The 17,317-nt window shown below is 45.0% G+C and overlaps 1 protein-coding gene across 1 annotated transcript in view; it reads right to left on the reverse strand.

The window, feature by feature from the left end:
• Positions 1–14,149, reverse strand: part of Fam189a2 (family with sequence similarity 189 member A2) — a 69,033-nt gene extending 54,884 nt beyond the window's left edge. The window contains exons 1-2 of the mRNA XM_036176968.1: positions 13,473–14,149; positions 2,024–2,080 (exon numbers count right to left, since the gene is read on the reverse strand). Coding sequence (XP_036032861.1) covers positions 2,024–2,080; positions 13,473–13,859 — 444 coding nt within the window. The 5' untranslated portion in view covers positions 13,860–14,149. The remainder of the gene's footprint in view (positions 1–2,023; positions 2,081–13,472) is intronic.
• Positions 14,150–17,317: the final 3,168 nt, after the last annotated feature.

Genomic DNA, 17,317 nt, shown 5'->3' on the forward strand with positions numbered 1-17,317 from the left:
CAATTCAAGAATAAATGCCTTCAAGTGTGGGCTTTCCTGAACTCTATTTAGGATGCATGCTCATATTCTTTTCATGATTTGGAATTTTTAGAATACAAATATCAGGAGTTTTTTCTTTTTTTCTACTCTTCATTCGCTTTGAAGACTTGAGTATTTTAATGCTGACCAAATGGCAAACGATACCGCAAAGGTCATTCCTCTAGCCAAATACGAACACAGAACACCGTCCATCCAAAAACTTCCTGCAGCAACTAATCCCAGACAGCTGCAGCAAAACTTACCTCAGCTGTGAGCCGTGGGCTCAGCCAACACCTCCTTCCCTCCCGTCCTGCTGTCCAACATATTAAACGCTACACTGACAACTTACTCCTTCCAATATTTTAGAGGTGTTTCACTAAATGAAATAAATGATAGCGTTACAAAATGTTGCCTATGTTAATCGAGGAGCTGAAAACACGTTGGAGTTCAAGATTCTCAAAGCAGTGTAGGGACACATGACTCTGACACATCTATTCTACATCACTCTGTTTCACCATGTCCTGGAAGTGGTGTCCCATAACCTACCCTGGAGGACACTTGGAAAGAGTCAGTAGAATGTTTGTTCTGCAAGTATGAGGACCCGAGTTTGGTCCCAGTGCTGACGTGATGGCATGTACTGGGAAAGGAGGGACAGAGGGTGCCTGGCCCTTACTGACCAGCCAATCCAGCCTAATTGGGTAGCTCCAGGTTCAGTGAGAGGCACAGTCTCAAAGGAGACAAGAGTTCTTGAGGGTGCCACCGAGGTTGTCTTCTAGCCTACATACACACACACACACACACACACACACACACACACACACACACACAAAACAAACCAATTCTAAAAGTGACTTCTGGAAAGAATTAAACCCTATATCAAGAGATAGGAAAGTAAAGGAAGAAAAAAAGCTACCATGTGTAATACGCTTTTAAATACTCTTCAATGGAAGTCGGATTTCCTAAACTCTCTTTTGAACTTGGCAGTGACACAGGCTTCACTGCTATTTATCCATTTCTTGTTGTCTTCTCCTAATCAAACTCCCACACCAGGTAAAAACAAAGGACAAAGACCCAGATCGTTTGCATCCACCATCGGATACTGGACAGTGGTTCATTTTGGAACATTAATTTCAGCTCTACCACAGCAAAAAAAGGACAAAGTCATCTGTCAATGTCTGCAATATTAAGAAAATTAACATTTGTGGGCTAAAGAGACAATGTAGCAAATCTCAGGAACAAAATTATGAAGCTGTCCAACCAAACTATCCTAACAACAAAAAGTTATATATATTGTGGTTAATACATGTCGTTTGCTTGGGACAAAGAAGAACAAAGAATGTGAAGAGGAGGCTGTTGATAGCTGGGCAATAGGTACAGTGAATTCATTATATCATTCCTCCACTTTTGCATCCACAGTGAACAGACGTGTGTGTGTGTGTGTGTGTGTGTGTGTGTGTGTGTGTGTGCACATGCTTGTAGAAACCAGAGGAGGATGCCAGGTGTCCTCTTCCATCATTATCCACCTTATATTTTGAACTGCTCCTGATGCCCCTCATCATTCCACCTAATCCAACCAGCCATCTATCACCCAGGATCCACCCATCTCCACCCCTCAACAATGGAGTTATAGATATACATGGCCATGACCAGCTCTTATGTGGGTGTTTAGTATTTGAACTCAGGTCTTCTTCCTTACATACCAAGAACTCTTTCCCACTAAGCCATCTCCTTAGCCCTAAACAGATTTTTTTCAGTTGTATCTTCAGAATGAATTTAATTCTGGAACAAGAAATATATGTATAACTCTAGATTTATACAGAGCTTAGAGAAAATCATAAACCATCAAGATTATCATCTTTCATCATCATCATTATTATAGGAACATTTACTGCTAAAGTATCTACTGTCAAGTTATTTTTTAATGAACAAGGCCATTTAAGAATTTCAACAGTTTACTTAAATGTACTTCATGTTTTATGAAGAATGATGTATGATCTGTACATACCAGGAGTATCATAGGCCTTTTCCAAGTTGTCAATCCAATGATTCCAGAGAGTATCACCTGTGAGGATAAACACATCATCAGCCCAGAAAATGCTGGTTAAACATTTCCCATTCTTGTTGATTTTATAAGCCATGGCAAACCACTCTGGACTGTCTTATAGATCTACAAAGTATGTTTACTGGCTGTGATAGTTTGAAAAAAATAGCCCCCAAAGGGCACTATTAGGAGGTGTGGCTTTGTTGGAGTAGGGATGGCCTTGTTGGAGGAAGTGTGTCATTGTGGAGGCAGGCTTTGAGTCTCATATATACTCCAAGCCCCGCCCAGTGTCTCAGACCACTTACTGTTGCCTGTAAATCAAGATGTAAGAACTCTCAGCTTCTTCTCCAGCACCATGTCTACCTGCATGCTGCCGTGTCCTGCCATGACAACAATGGACTGAACCTCTGAACTGTAAGCAAGCCACCACAATTAAATGCTTTCCTTTATAAGAGTCGCTGTGGTCATTGTGTGTCCTCGTGGCAACAGAAACCCTAAGACACCAGCTGTGTGTGCTTCCTATTTGTGTCAGTAAAAATCAGTATCTCTAACCAAGTTCCATATAACCAGTCTGCTGTCAGAGTCAGTCTGTGACGTACACAAGTATCTGCATGGGACAGGCTAACTCCTAAACAGCAGACAAAACCCTCGAGGGTATCTCCTAGCCCGAGTTTAAAGCCTCGGTTCCACAAACCCCAGACGCCCTCATTACACTTCCCTTCCGAGCACCCCTGCCCTTCCTCGGCCATCCAGGCTAGACATTCCTGGACTTCATGCTATGCCCTCTTTCCTGCAGTACCCATTCCTCTTGATCACCCTCCTAGCTGCCTGGGAACTCACAGCCATCCTATAAACCCCTACTTGCCACCTCCTCTGAGAAGCCTTCAGTAATCTCATCCCCCCACACGCCTCCTTGTACACACATATCAACTTCTTTTTTCCCTTAAAAAAAAAAATCCCGATTATGGGCTGGAAAGATATCTTGGCAATTAAGAGCACTTGCTACTCCTGCAGAGGACTGGAGTTCAGTTCCTTATACCCATATCAGGCAATGTGGCACCCACATGCACATACACAGACAGACACACACACAGAGAGACACATACACATCTTTTTTCTCCTTCTCCTTCTCTTTCTCCTTCTCCTTCTTCTTTTTAAGGAAACGCTGGTCATGATTTAAGAGGTGCATCTCTGCACCTCTACCATGAGCTCCTGTCCTGTGTCTAAATCCCTGTGCTTGTTACATGATTATCAACAAATGACTGTCCCTGAGCATTTACTCCACAAAGAGGAACTATGGAGAGAAAGCTCTTGTATTGCACAACAATGCTTCAATAAAAAACACACTAAAATCTTGGAAAAGAAGAACCAGAATGTTGCCAAAACACAGATTGGAAACCACCACAGCCTTTTGGATGGTACAGTTCACTAAGTCACTGGAAGAATCAAAGTAATCCTCGGGACACCCTGAGGACTCTTGAGCACACTTGCCCTGTATATTTCGGGTATGTCCACCAAGTGCAGCTATGAGGAGTTTCTTCATGGAGCATCTCCCTTGCCCCAATCCCTTCCATGTACACATCCACAACTGCTGTTTATTAACTACACATCAGACAAGCGTATTCAGATCAAGCATGCAGTTCACCTACAATACCCCATCTCAAGCCTGAGCAGCCCATAGCACTACACCAGTGAGGGAGACCAGCTCCTTCTTATTCCCCCAAGGTACTCTTGAGCAGAGAGAAATGAGGAATTTGTAGAGAGGATAGAGGAGAGAGACAGTTAGAAAACACAGGATAGCCTCAGGAGGACCTGGGTCCAAACCCACCAGCCCTTTCTGTCTCTACTAAAGGGCTTCTTAAAGGAATGCCAAGGGGCACAGCAAAAGACCTCCCCCTAGCACAGCCAAGTGTAGACCATTCCAGACACCTGGTGACCATGCACATGGTCCAGCCATCCCCTGATGCAGCCCTGCTGTGTAAAGCAAGCTCAGATCTCACTAGAAAACCTTTGTGGGCTCCCACACCAGCAGGGGACAAAACACACTCACATAACCTTGATCTAGAACCCCATATGTGCAGGCAGGTAATGGTTTCTTTCTAACCCATTCTATCCTGGAAGTTCCATTAATTTCAATAGGATTCCCCTTGCCTTCATTCCTAGTGTGTGGGCTGTGTTGACTCTCTAAGTTAGAACAGGGTCTCTTGAAACCCAGGGCTTTAGCCTTCTGCTCAGATTCAAAAGAGTCAGCCACGTGACATTGGCTAAGTCTCTTCATTGTCTCCAGCCCTGACTCTGATCTCCTGTGAAATGTTAAGTGAAAGAAATCACCTCTGGATCTCTGACAGCATAAAAGATTAACATTGAGCTGGATGTAGTGGTACATACTTATAATACTTAGGATGCTGAGGCAGGAGGATCACAAATTCGAAGTCAGCCTGTACACACACACACACACACACACACACACACATATATATACACACACACGACTGATCCCACCATGATGACAGATTCCTCAGAAAATCTGATATCCAGTAAGTGTATGAGCACACACCTGTGTGAACACATGTTGTGTGTGAATGTGCATGCATCTGCTGTGTGGGCACACTTGCTCATGCACGCACACATACAAACATCTGCATGTATGTCCTTGTCTGTATGTCTCTGCCTCCTCACCCTGCTGGGACTGGACTTTGCTGAGGAAATGCAAACTGGTTTTTTTGTGGGAAAACATGACTGAAGACTTCCCTGCCCTTGAGGAAACCACAAACTGCCCACTTCAGAACAAAATAACTATGATTTGAATTATTCATCGATGTTTGTTATTTATGTCATAATACCCTGCGGTCCAGCTTTCAGGAACATTCTGTTTTCCCATTAAAACAGTATTATTAAGATGAAGTGTCTGGCTCAGGACATAAAAGCCTATAAAACAATTGTGTGTCTGAGCTACACTTTCCATTTCTGTAACAGTCTCAACGTCTCACCTCCTCCATGCTCACAAGTTAGTACATTAAATGTATTTTATACAAGTACACATCTCTCTCTAAATTCTTACTGCTATATGCCAATGGCATGTGTGTATGCAGACACATATGCACAAGGGTGTGATTTCCACAAAATCATCATGACGGATTTGCTTTGTTTGTTTGTTTGTTTGTTTGTTTTTCAAGACAAGGTTTCTCTGTGTAGTCCTGGCTGTGCTGGAACTCACTCTGCAGACCAGGCTGGCCTCGAACTCACATAGCTCCACCTGCCTCTGCCTTCTGAGTGCTGGGATTAAAGGCATGCACCACCACTGCTGCCTGGTTTAGATTTGCTTTTTCTGATCTCAGTAAAGTACTTCACTGGAAGCTTGTCAGGTCTGCTGAAATAGCTGTAACTCATGTCAGACTGATAGTTGTATTGTACAGCAGTGTCAAATGTATTCAATTGTTTCTATATTTGTGGGCATTCACTCTAGTCCCTGCTTTTTATTCTTGTAAACAATACAACCATAAACATTCATGTGTTTCATGAGTATATATTTAAAGACACACGCTTTTATTCCTGTTGGACAAAGTCTCAAGAAAGGGGTGGCTAAGTGGAATGTTATTTTTATTTTTTTAATTCTCATAGATCCTCAGAGATAGATGTCTTTTCCAATGAAGGCCTTCTGAGACAAAGAACGAACCATGCTGCCTTTCTGCCTTTGGGAGTGGTATTTTGTCTACATAATAGCCACTGCAGAAAAAATATGAATAAAACACCTGATATGTAAGGAATATCAACAACCTCACAATGTATTTGGCAGAAATATTAAGACTTGCTGGAGAGAAAAACAAAGCTTATAGGGCAATAGTGAGTACAGACCCAAATAAAATCAAGACATACCAAGGTCACGGGTCAGAAGACACTCTGTTTAAAGGCATGGCTGCCACTTGAATTCTGAAACAGATTCAGAGCACAGCCAGCAAGCTTGTGTGAACCACATTCCTTACCAGGTGGTGGAAAGTAAGTTCAGTCAGGCCTGGCAGAGTTAATTTACATCCCCAGTACTTCAGAAGGCTCAGGCCTGCATATCATAGGTTCATGGCCCGCCTGTGCTACAGAGTAGCTTCGAGGCCAGCTGGACAAGGCAGTGAACTTCTATTTCAAAATAAACAGGAAAAAGAAGGCTGGGGATACACTGTGTGGCTCAATCCCCAGTACTAGGGAATAGAAATAAAACTGCACCCCAGTTCCAGGTGGAAGTTGCATCTGCGGCCGGTCCTGAACCTGCAACAAACCCATGCCCTGTTGACTTTCACCCAGTAGCCCCAGTGAATCCCAAGGCATTTGGAGAACACTGTGATGGGGGAGGGGTGAAGGGCAAACAGGAAGCAGGAAGAGAGAGTGAGAAGCCTTCTAGAATGAATGGCGGCAGGAACTGAGGCTCTGCACTGAGGTTGAATTCTTGTTTGTTTGTTTTGTTTTTCGAGACAGGGTTTCTCTGCGTAGCTTTGCGCCTTTCCTGGAACTCACTCTGTAGACCAGGCTGGCCTCGAACTCACAGAGATCTGCCTGCTTCTGCCTCCCGGGTGCTGGGATTAAAGGCGTGGCCATCGTGGTTGAATTCTTTAAGTGCTCAAGACTCAAGGAATGGATGCTTGTGCTTCCTGTCATCCAAGCATGGCATTGTGGAAGGCAAGAAGAGAGAGGCAGAGGACGCTAGGCTCCGCCTCCCTCTGGGGCAGCAGTAGCTGGGCTCTGTCAGAAGGTGGGAAGTCCCTTAGGAATGGCCTTTCATGGCTTCCACTACACCACAATGCTGCTACTGACTAAACTGTCTATGCTGTGAAGGCCTGTGCCTGGGAAACCTATCAAATGCCACAAGCAGCTTCTAGAAGGCACTTGGTTATGGCAAGAGTCAATGAATGAATGAATGAACGAACGAGCGAACAAATGAATGGAGACCAGAAATAGGAGATGAGCTTGCTTAAGGATGACTACATAAGCCTGAACACATATCCACTCCCTGGGCTTCCTGAAAGGACCATGCCATCAGCATTCTTCCATTGGGCACAAGATGCAACGTGCCCTGAATGTGCAGAGAAGAACCTTTGGTTAACGCCAAACCACTTCCAGATAATTATAATTGGTGTCATTATCATTTCTGTTCCACTCCTTGTAAAATTGTTCCTTGTGGCTCATGGGAACAAAACAGATCTCTCCTCTTCCTGATAATGCAGAGTAAGCGTGCATCTGAGGTAGAGCAGCTCAGAGTCAGTGTGACCCACCATGTGCGGCTAATGCCCTTAATTTTCCAGCTTAAAAACCAATCATTAAAATCAAAGGCTTATACTTCTACTGCCCTATTTTCCTTGACTAATCCACAAACATGCCTTAGGGCAAAACTGTTCTGGCTCATTTGTCAAAACCTGAGGGATCTAAACACAGATGTTTAAAAGCCATGTTGCAAATGCCCTGTGTTTATCTTGTAACTAGGCAGAAAATAATTTATCAGACTTCTCAACAACTGATCTTTCCCTATAAGTGAAAAAGTGTGTAAGTGTGTGTGTGTGTGTGTGTGTGTGTGTGTCGTCTGTGTGAGTGTGTGTCAGAGAGAGAGAGATAAAGGTTCTTTTTACAGCATTTGAAAAACTGAGTAAGTGAGCAGAATTCCCACAACAGGTACTATAGACAGCCTATTCACTTTACTTTGGTTATATACCTATTGCCTTGGTGTTTCAAATTATGCACAGTATCTAGTATGTGCCAGGCCCAGGGGCCAAGCCTTTTCCCACATGTCCTCTTATACAAAAAATCAGTCCTGAGGTAAGAGCGTCCTGCCCATTTTACAGATGAGAATGTTACTCACGGCAAGAACCTAAGTGAGATCCTGGTGTCCTGTAAAACAAAGGACTGAAGAAAGTCAATAAATTTCACTCCAAATACTATCTTCAAATGTCCCTAAAATATTTTATTTACTTGATAGGAGACATATGTATATAGATATATATATCCTACACACACACACACACACACACACACACACATAGTTGAACAGATAGAAAAGCAGAAGCTATGGACATGACAGTGTGTATATATATATATATATATATATATTCACTATTGTTTAGCTGGCAGTAACTTCAGGGTTTTTGTGTCGGGTTTCTTCCCTGGCCATTCTTTTTTTTTTTTTTTTTTGCTTAGTCATAATGATTTTTTAAATAGGTTTTCCTCAATGATTTTTTTTTTTTAATGAAATTGGAATCTTGCCATCGCATCTCGGATTCAAGAGAGGGATGAGGAGAGTTCAATTTACTGACTTAGAGGAAAGCGTGCAAACTGGCCTCCCCGGGGAGAGCTGCACAAGACCAACTCTGTGCCTCTGGTCTGAAATTGCTCCCAGGGATCACACATGGCATCAAAGCTGGGGATTTTGTTTTTCAAAAATCAGAAGGGCGAACCAATGCAACTTTCTCTACTCTTTAATCAAATGGCACTCAAGTGTGGTGCGTGCCATCTCCCAAAATCCAAATGGGATCAAAATAATATTAACTAAACACACGCCTAAACTGAGAGCCAGGACAACACAACCTGAACACAGACATCAGATCCTCCCTCGGCCACTCACCACCTATAGGCTGTGTTTCAAGAAACTGGCTAATCCCTTGGCATCACGCGCTTTGGACATAATAGTCATTAACCAAGGTTGGCAAGGGGAAATGATCACAGAATGCTCAAGTGAAAAAGATTTGAATGCATTTTTTTTTTTCTGAGACAGCATCCAACGTAGCAGAGGTGAGCCTCAAGCGGCTAAGCCAAGGATGAACTGGAAGTCCCGATCTGCCAATTTCCAGCTCACAAGTGGAAATTGAATTACATGACAGACCCCTATTTAGGCAGTGCTGGGGATTGAACCCAGGGTCTCTGGTGTGCTAGGTTGATGCCCTACCCACTGAGCTACTACATCAACAGAAGTCAAATAAAAAAGATTACATTAGGGGGCCACTGAGATGGCTCAGCAGGTAAAGGCACTTGCCGATAACTAAGTCTTACAAACTAAGTTCAATCCCTGGGACCCACAGAGGAGAAGGAGAACTAATTCCTGCAAGGTGTTCTCTGACATACTCTCTCCTTCCCCCTCTTTAAATAAAGAAATGTAATTTAAAAAAAAATAAAGATTATACTAAAACAGTCCCTCCCCATTGCTGAACTGTTATTTCAAGAGTGCAGGGAAGGTTGCTTCTAGGACTTAATTAGTAAATGTATTTGCAAACAGCTGAAACGGCTCCTCAGGGTTCGGACAAGCGGGAGAAACCTCGGTTCTGAGCCACACCCCTCCCAGAGGTAAACATGGGGAACAGCCTTGAAATGTGCTGTTTTCAAGTGAGTGAGCATCCTTTGAACCTACTGCTGCATCAAACACAAAATATTCCTACAAAAACCAAACTAAGGTTTGCCAGCTTCAGTGACAAACTGTAAAGTGCTGCGGCCATTCCCAGCTTGAGAGGAAGAGATTTCACTCCGGCGCTCACACATGGATTTCAAGTAGCATTAGACTGGTTGGCCACTTCCTCTTAAGACCAGGCCATATACAAATCAAACTGCCGGGTGGGCCAGGGACATAGCTCAGGGATAAAGCTCTTGCCTTTGGCCCTGCATTCAGTCCCCAGATCTGCAAAAATGAAGGGAAGAGGTGAAGGGGGAAGGGAGGGGACAAGGGAGAAACTGAGTGAACGTAATCACAGTATGCCTACACAATGACATTTCACATCACAATGCACGGGAACGGGTCATTGCTAAACTGGATGAGCCTTGAAACTATCCTAATTAAAAGAAGTTATTCATCCTTAAAGACCATATATTGTATGATCCCATGTGTATGCACATATATATATATATATGAATATATGAGTGTATATATATGAATATATGTGAGTATATATGAGAATATATAGATATAAAATGTCCATGACAGAAGTAATCTACAGGGCCACAACATAGGAAAATGGGTGGTACCTGGGCAGAGGGGTGGGGAGGGAGAGAGAAAGAAGATCTGGTGGTTTTGAGAATTTCCTAAAACTCATTTTGGTGATGGCCAGGCAGCAATGAATGCCCTGAAAACTACCAGGCAGTTGGTTCTCTTTCCGTGCCGGGCTACAGTTCAGTACAGCTGGGTTCTTTGGTTTTGTTCTCATTTTTCTAGTCTTCAAATCACAATTGTTCATCACTTTCCACAAAAACCTTCGTTCAGCTATCCCAGTTTGCTGCCATGTGTCAGAGAATATACACTGGAATGTTTAATGGCTGAAGCTACACATCTGTAACTGGCCTGAGTATGTTAAGAGTTGGGAGTGTCAGATACTCAGATGTTGCTAGCTCCTGTGGCTGGTGATGGGCTAACCCACAGGGACATTACAGTCTCCTTTCTACATGCATTAAAACTTTAATTTTTTCATATTGAAATGTTAAAAGTAGAAAGGGGTCTTAGGACTTCCGGGTCACTTGTATGAACCCTTTGTGTGTGTGTGTGTGTGTGTGTGTGTGTGTGTGTACTCTAAAAGTACATACATTGAAATATTTACACATGAAATTAAAATGATATAATACTGAGATTTTCCAATAATACGGGAATTTTAATCTGCTAAATGGACTAGGAGTAAGAAGGACCTAATTCCTGCTTAACATTTCCTTGCTCTGGCATCTATCAGGACACACAGGACCAGTGACAAAGCCTAGGAGAGGGGACAGATGATACCACTGTTCTAGTAGCTGGGGAGTAGCTGTGGTTTTGTTATACAGTGTGTGACTAAGCCTAACTTTTCTCCTAATGCAGGATTATTTTTTTTTTAAAGAGCTCTCTCACCTACGTGAGTTTAAAAGATGACACAAGTGTGATATTTTTCTTCCTGAAACACCAACAGAGTCACAGAATCTAAGGACATCTACTTAAACCCTCTTTACTTGTTCTGAAGATACAGTTAATATTCATTGGTTCTGTGGCCACTTTGCAAATTCTGAAGTCAACCTTAGGGACAGGTCTGAATACTGACCTGGGGCACAGGGTAGACTTTGACAGACAAAAGAGAACCTCTCACATCCAAGTCCAGGATTCCATCTCGGGTCTGATTAGCTTGTGCCTGAGGGCAAGCCCGGCCAGTGACCCCAAGGCACCACCCTGCGAGTTCTGTTTTGTGAGCTTTGTTTCCATTTCATCAAATCCCACCGCGGCTCACTGACATCTGAGTGCATTTACTTACCTCTGAGATAATTTATAATTGCAGAGTGATTTCAGATTTTAATTTCAGAAAAGAAAAAAACCATGTTTTGTGTGTGTGTGTCAGGTTATGTGTGTGATGTATGTACTTGTTGGTATGTCTGCGTGTGTGTGTGTGTGTGTGTGTGTGTGTGTGTGTGTGTGTGTGTGTGTCAGGTTATGTGTGTGATGTATGTACTTGTTGGTATGCCTGCATGTGTGTGGCAGAGAATGAGTGACACTGAGTACACTCTCCGCCTTATTTCCCTCGTGGAGACTGGGTGCCCTATCAGTTTGGCTAGGCTGACTGACCAATGACCTTCAAGGATCCACTTGTGTCCACTTTCCCTCAACCCCAGGCACTAGGGTTACAGACTCCCCTCTCCCCACACCTAGCCTTTAGGTGGGTTCTAGAGATCTAAACACAGGCCCCCATGCTTATACATCAGGTGCTTTACTGATGGAACCGTATCCCTAGCACCCACAACAAATCTTTTTAATAAACGAGTTATCTTGAGAGAACAATGGATTGTGATTTTACAAAGAGTAAATCCATAAAATACATATAAGATTCTGGTCCACAGTACTTGGAGGAAAGAAATGCAGCCACCATTTGGATGGCTAGCCTGGCGGGTAGGGGGCAGGATTATTACTCTCATCCCTACTCTATTTAGAGAACCCATTTCAAGGTTTTCCAGAACACTCACAAGACAATGGCAGACAGAGCCCAGGGACAGGACTCTGCATGGCGGCATTCTGTCAACCTACTACGTAAATTGTGACCTTCACTCACTATAGCATGAAAGGACTGGGCTCCCAACAGAACCACTTAGCAAAGGTGTCTAAAAGAAAAGTAGATTGCAGGGTGGTGCTGGTGTGCACCTAAATCCCAGCACTCAGGAGGCAGAGGCAGAGGCAGAGGCAGGCAAATCCCTGTGAGTGTGAGGCCAGCCTGGTCTACAGAGTGAATCTCAGGACAGTCAAAATACACAGAGAAACCCAGTCTCAAAAAGAAGAAAAAAAGAGTAGATTGAGACTGGGTGATACAAAATTCTGAGTTAGGCCAGAGAAACAGAAACCTTACGTCTTTAATGTTCTTATTCAAATAATTACTCTAGGTTCAATAAGTTCTCCCACATTTTTTTTTTCAATTTGAATGTGGTCTTGACTCGGATATGCTTTGACCAGCAGAGCATGAAATGTACACTCACTGCAGTTGGTAGAAAAGCTACAGGCACTGTCAGGCTTTCAGAGTGCACTCGTTCACAGAAAGGTCATTTCTTTACTCATCCACCACAGTCATTGCACAAGGACCCGTTTCCAAGTTGCTCAGCCCCAGGGGCAAACCTCCAGCGGTTGGATGCCTTAAAAGTTGTGACACAGTTAGGAGGCAGGGATGAGTAGCCACCCGGTCTACAGATGCTTGCTCACTGCCAGCCGCTTTTCTCAGAGGCCAGGCTTCCCTGTGCCCCATTGGCCGAGGAGGCAGGACCGGGTGCCAGTGCAGGGCAGACATCCCCAGCTAGCTGCCCCACACTTCTGGAGTGCATCCATAATGACAGGTTCTGTTTCTTGAGCACCCACTTCTGCAGGGCAGCCTTGGTGGCTCCAGGAAGCCACCCAGGGTTTGAATCCTCCTTTAATGACCAGGTATAAGTCACCAGCCACAAACAACCTCTTATTACCTCTGAGCTACTCAGGGTGCAATCACCCAACACCAGATACGCTCTCATTTATCCGTGTTTTAATGAAGAATAAAAACAAATCAATAGCCTCCCCCTCTTCAATCTATCACCTTGTGCAGAAGTACCCCACCCTGCACGGGTATTGTTGATGTATCTGTGAGGAAAACACACCAAAACCCCTGCCCTGCTGGAGTTTACTTTGCCAATGTAGTACCCAAAAAGTGGCCAAAAAAGTTTTAAATTGTCTTTCTCCCATCCTCATGCCAATCTCTCAAAGAGTTTAAGATTGTGCTTAACGTTAACTTGACTGGAAACAAAATCCTTAGCCTGCAAGGAACAGATCCTGCCCAGGTGCAATCCAATTCTCCCTTGAACTTGACTGCCTCCCAACGCTTTTCCCCGACTCACGGTCGCCAAATACTTTGTGTAGCTTGAGGGTCTGCGCTCCCCAACTGAGGTCAAACAAAAACAACCCCACAGCAGAGAGGCGCACAGTACTCACCGAGGAGCCGGCCCAGAACGGGCATGAGTTCTTCACCTGCGGCGAGCTGCTCAGCGACAGTGCCCCAAAGCTGAGCGCCACCATGCAGCAGCCTAGAATCAGCTGCAGCAGCCCGAGCGACAGCAGCGGGCGAGCCGGCAGCAGCGCGGAGCCGGGCGCGGCGGGGCGGCGGGACGCGAGCGCCGGCGGCGGGGCCAGCACAGCGGCGGGGGCGCAGCGGGGCCGGGCTGGAGGCTGCAGAACGCCCCGGGGCCAGCGCGGCCGCAGCGGGGGCAGTGGCGGCTCCTGGGCGGCGGCGGTCGCGGCGCCAGGACCCCCGGCCTGAGGTCCGCCCGACAGTCCCGCCACCGGGCAGCAGGAACCCGGGAGCACCACGGGCAGAGACATGAGCGCACGGCGGGCGGGTGGCGCAGCGGAGCGGAGGGTGCGGCGCACCGGGCACCCGCGCCGGCGCCGCGCAGGACGGACTGCGCACGGCCCAACCACTTGCTGCCTCTGCCCTCGCCGGCCGCGCCCACCTGCCCCGCGGGGCCCGCCCCCCGCCGGCCGCTCTCGGTCACCCACGGTGACAAGTGCGCCGCCGCCTTGGGGTCACCGGGGAAAGGCGTCAGGGAACGGAGGGGCCCCGCAGCTAGCGGCCCACCGTTCGGAGTCTTTCCCCAACAGCGGCGCCAAGGAAAGCGTCGTAGACCCGGGTCCCTTCGAGGGCCGTCCTGAAAGTGGGACCCTGGAGACCTTTAAATGGGAAGGAAGTCCCCGTATGGTTCTCCCCCTCCCTCCTGCCGGGAGGAGGGGCGGCTGGCAATCACACCGGGAAAGGTCCAAGCTGGGGAAAGCGATGCTTCCCTGGACGTTACTGCCTGGGACCGCGACCTGGAGGATTCCCGGCGCTGACGCTGCAGCCGCGTGGCGGGAGGGGACACGGTGCTTTCCCAGCAACAGAGTGAAAACACGAGTGGCAAGACCAAGTTACCTTGGGAGTCACTACCCAGCACTCAGAGTGGAAGAGCCCAAGGCGGCCCTGTGCCTTTGGCAGGAGTCACACGCTCCAGCCTTCTAGCTTTGACAGGGAGCTAACTGACATCACCTGATAGAACACAGAATCCCAAACTTCCCAGGAAATAGTCTAATGAAATCATTATCTATTTTGGTAATTTATGATACATCTATCAAGCGTTCAAGAAAAAGCAATTATTCGCTTTTGCACAATAGTTTCCACTAATAGACTGTCTAGACAGCTAATGTATCATAGGTGAGCTGCTGAGACGGACTTCTTTTCCAGGTAAGAGCCAGAGCAATGTCAGTTTGCAGCCAGTTCTAGCATCTGAAAGCCTGTCTTATTGGAAAGGGGAGAGGATTTGATTCCCTCCTGTTGAGTAAGACAAGAGAAATGCAGGTTTGTCTGTGTGCTCCAACTGTAAAGGCTGTATTTATGTTGTTATTACTTCACACCGCGTGATGTGTTACCAACGTGCATATGTTTACATGCACGCTCTTTAAATCATTAAACCACCTGTGATTAATAGTGGCTGGGACTTCCTTTCAGGGTTTGGAGGGGAAAGTAGATGTCTTCTTAAATAAACGCTGAAAGTCTGATGTCTTGTGTACTAAAAAAAAGAAAGAAAGAAAGAAAGAAAAGAAAAACAAAAAACAAACAAACAAACAAACAAAAAACCTACAATAGATGCTCTTAAATTGCAGGTGAAGATGAGTTAAGTGTCTTCAGTGCTGCGGTTATAACTTTTATTTTAAACACAAGCTTAAAAGTATTTAATTGTTAAGGCTGGATGACACCCTGCCTTACAGTATGTCTGCTGAATGTTCAAACATTCTCTCTGATAAACAAATCTATTCTATTGGCCAGCACCTGACACCTGAACTGCTCTATTAAAAATGCATTCCTTGTGTCTAAGAATGTTGTTGTTAGAAGTCAGAGTACCCACCTTCCCCTGGAGACACTTATGACTAGGAGAGGGTTGGGGGAGGTGCTGGTGACAATCCGTTTCTTAGTGCCATTGCTAATTACACAGCAAGGGTCACTGAAAATCCATACAGTTACGCTTAGGGTCTATCTGCTTCTCCATGTTTTGTATTTAAGGATCTACCTAAGGATTTCAAATGCCCAAAGTTTCTAGGTATTTTCTCTATGTAGAAACACACAGTAGCAGAGCTAAATGAAATTCATAGATGGTTTTTATCTACCAGCTCTCCTCATTAGAAGGTCACAAGACCTTCCTCAAGGCTCCTCCCTAAGGGAGCTTTGTTGCTGTTTCTCTCCCCCACCCTCTCACTCTCTGCTGTTGTCAACTTTTATGGCTGTGAACTTCTTTTTCTTGTTTCTGTAAACACAAACCTCAATGAAATTGTCCCAACCTTTAAAGTTACACCAATGAACGCCCTCCAGTATCTGTGCTTCAGATTCCAGTAACCAGAGCTTGATACTTCACACAAACACCTGCTTACGGTAAGTATTCAGTCATACTTGACTGAGCTGTATGAAACAGATCTCTCACAACAATGATTCAAAGCCACTGAGTCCAGCTTGGTGTGGAAGATAATAGTAAAATAGGCAGGGAATGGAATTTGAGTGACCAGCGTGGGTGGGGCTGGAGGTGTTGGTAACTGAACCTTCCTTATAGGGTAGACAGTTCCTCAAAAAGTGACATTCAGAATTAACATGAATCTACATCAAATGCATATGCAAATAATTTCATAATTCTCCGTAGTCAGAAGATGGAAACAACCCATGAGTAAGTCAACTGGATAAACATAAAACTAAAATGTGGGGTACCCACCCAGTATAATGAAGTACTCATGCATGCTATAATGTGGATGGACCCCAGAAACATGCTAAGTGAAAGGCCAGTCACAGAAGGCACACACTATGCAATTCCATTTCGATCAAATGTCTACAGCAAACAGATCCATAGAGATAGTAAGTCACTTTGTGGTTGCTGAGTGCTGGGGAAATGGAGATATTGTGGGGGTAGGTAATAGCTAATGAATATGGGGTTTGGTGTCTGTTTTTCCAGGGTGACAAAAGTATTCTGCAATGGACTGTGGTGACTACCATACAATTCTCTGAATATATGAAAAACACTGAATTGTATGTTTAAATGGACAGATTGTACACATGATATACAAATTATAGCTCAGTAAAGTTGTTACAAAAATAATAAACAAATTTAGGAAGAAGCTGTGGAAAACTTGACCCAGATGCCATATTAATATAGGTAAAGGTTCAAGTGAACAATAGTTGCACTATATTGTTTCATGGAATCCAGCAGCCGATTGTTCTTGAGATCAAAGTCAATTCCAAGAAGGGTCAGTTAATTCCCACCCACTTTACCCCTGCCTATCACTCAACTTCCACTTCCTGAGGAACCCTTCTCCTCTGAGGAACCCTGCTCTCTGGACATTGTTCAGATCACACTTTGGTTTCTTCCACACTGCTCAGCAGACCTACCCAGCAAAGCTAATTAAAGGACATCATTCCTGCCACAGTGGGAGCCTCTGAAGAAACTCTTCCCAAAGCATGTTCCCTGGCAACCTGCCTCTAGCTGTCATATTTCACAAAAAGACAAGGCCTTCTCTGAGTTAAGAGACTCAAAGAAGGACTCTCAAAGGCCCTGGAGCAATTTCTCAAAGTACGTTCCACAGACTCCTGAACCATGACGGTGTGGGGTGTGTTGAAATGTGGGCTCACAGACTTTCCTCAGCTCAGTGGATCCAGAGTCTCTCTACTGGATGGCTAGGGGCCTGTGTTTTAAACTGAGAGAAGTATTGGTATCTGAAAGTATTCAGACTCCAGAATTTTATGTCTATATTATCATACAGTAGAAGTC

This window comes from Onychomys torridus, chromosome 1 (assembly GCF_903995425.1).
Source record: "Onychomys torridus chromosome 1, mOncTor1.1, whole genome shotgun sequence".
In the NCBI taxonomy this organism is placed as follows: Eukaryota; Metazoa; Chordata; class Mammalia; order Rodentia; family Cricetidae; genus Onychomys; species Onychomys torridus.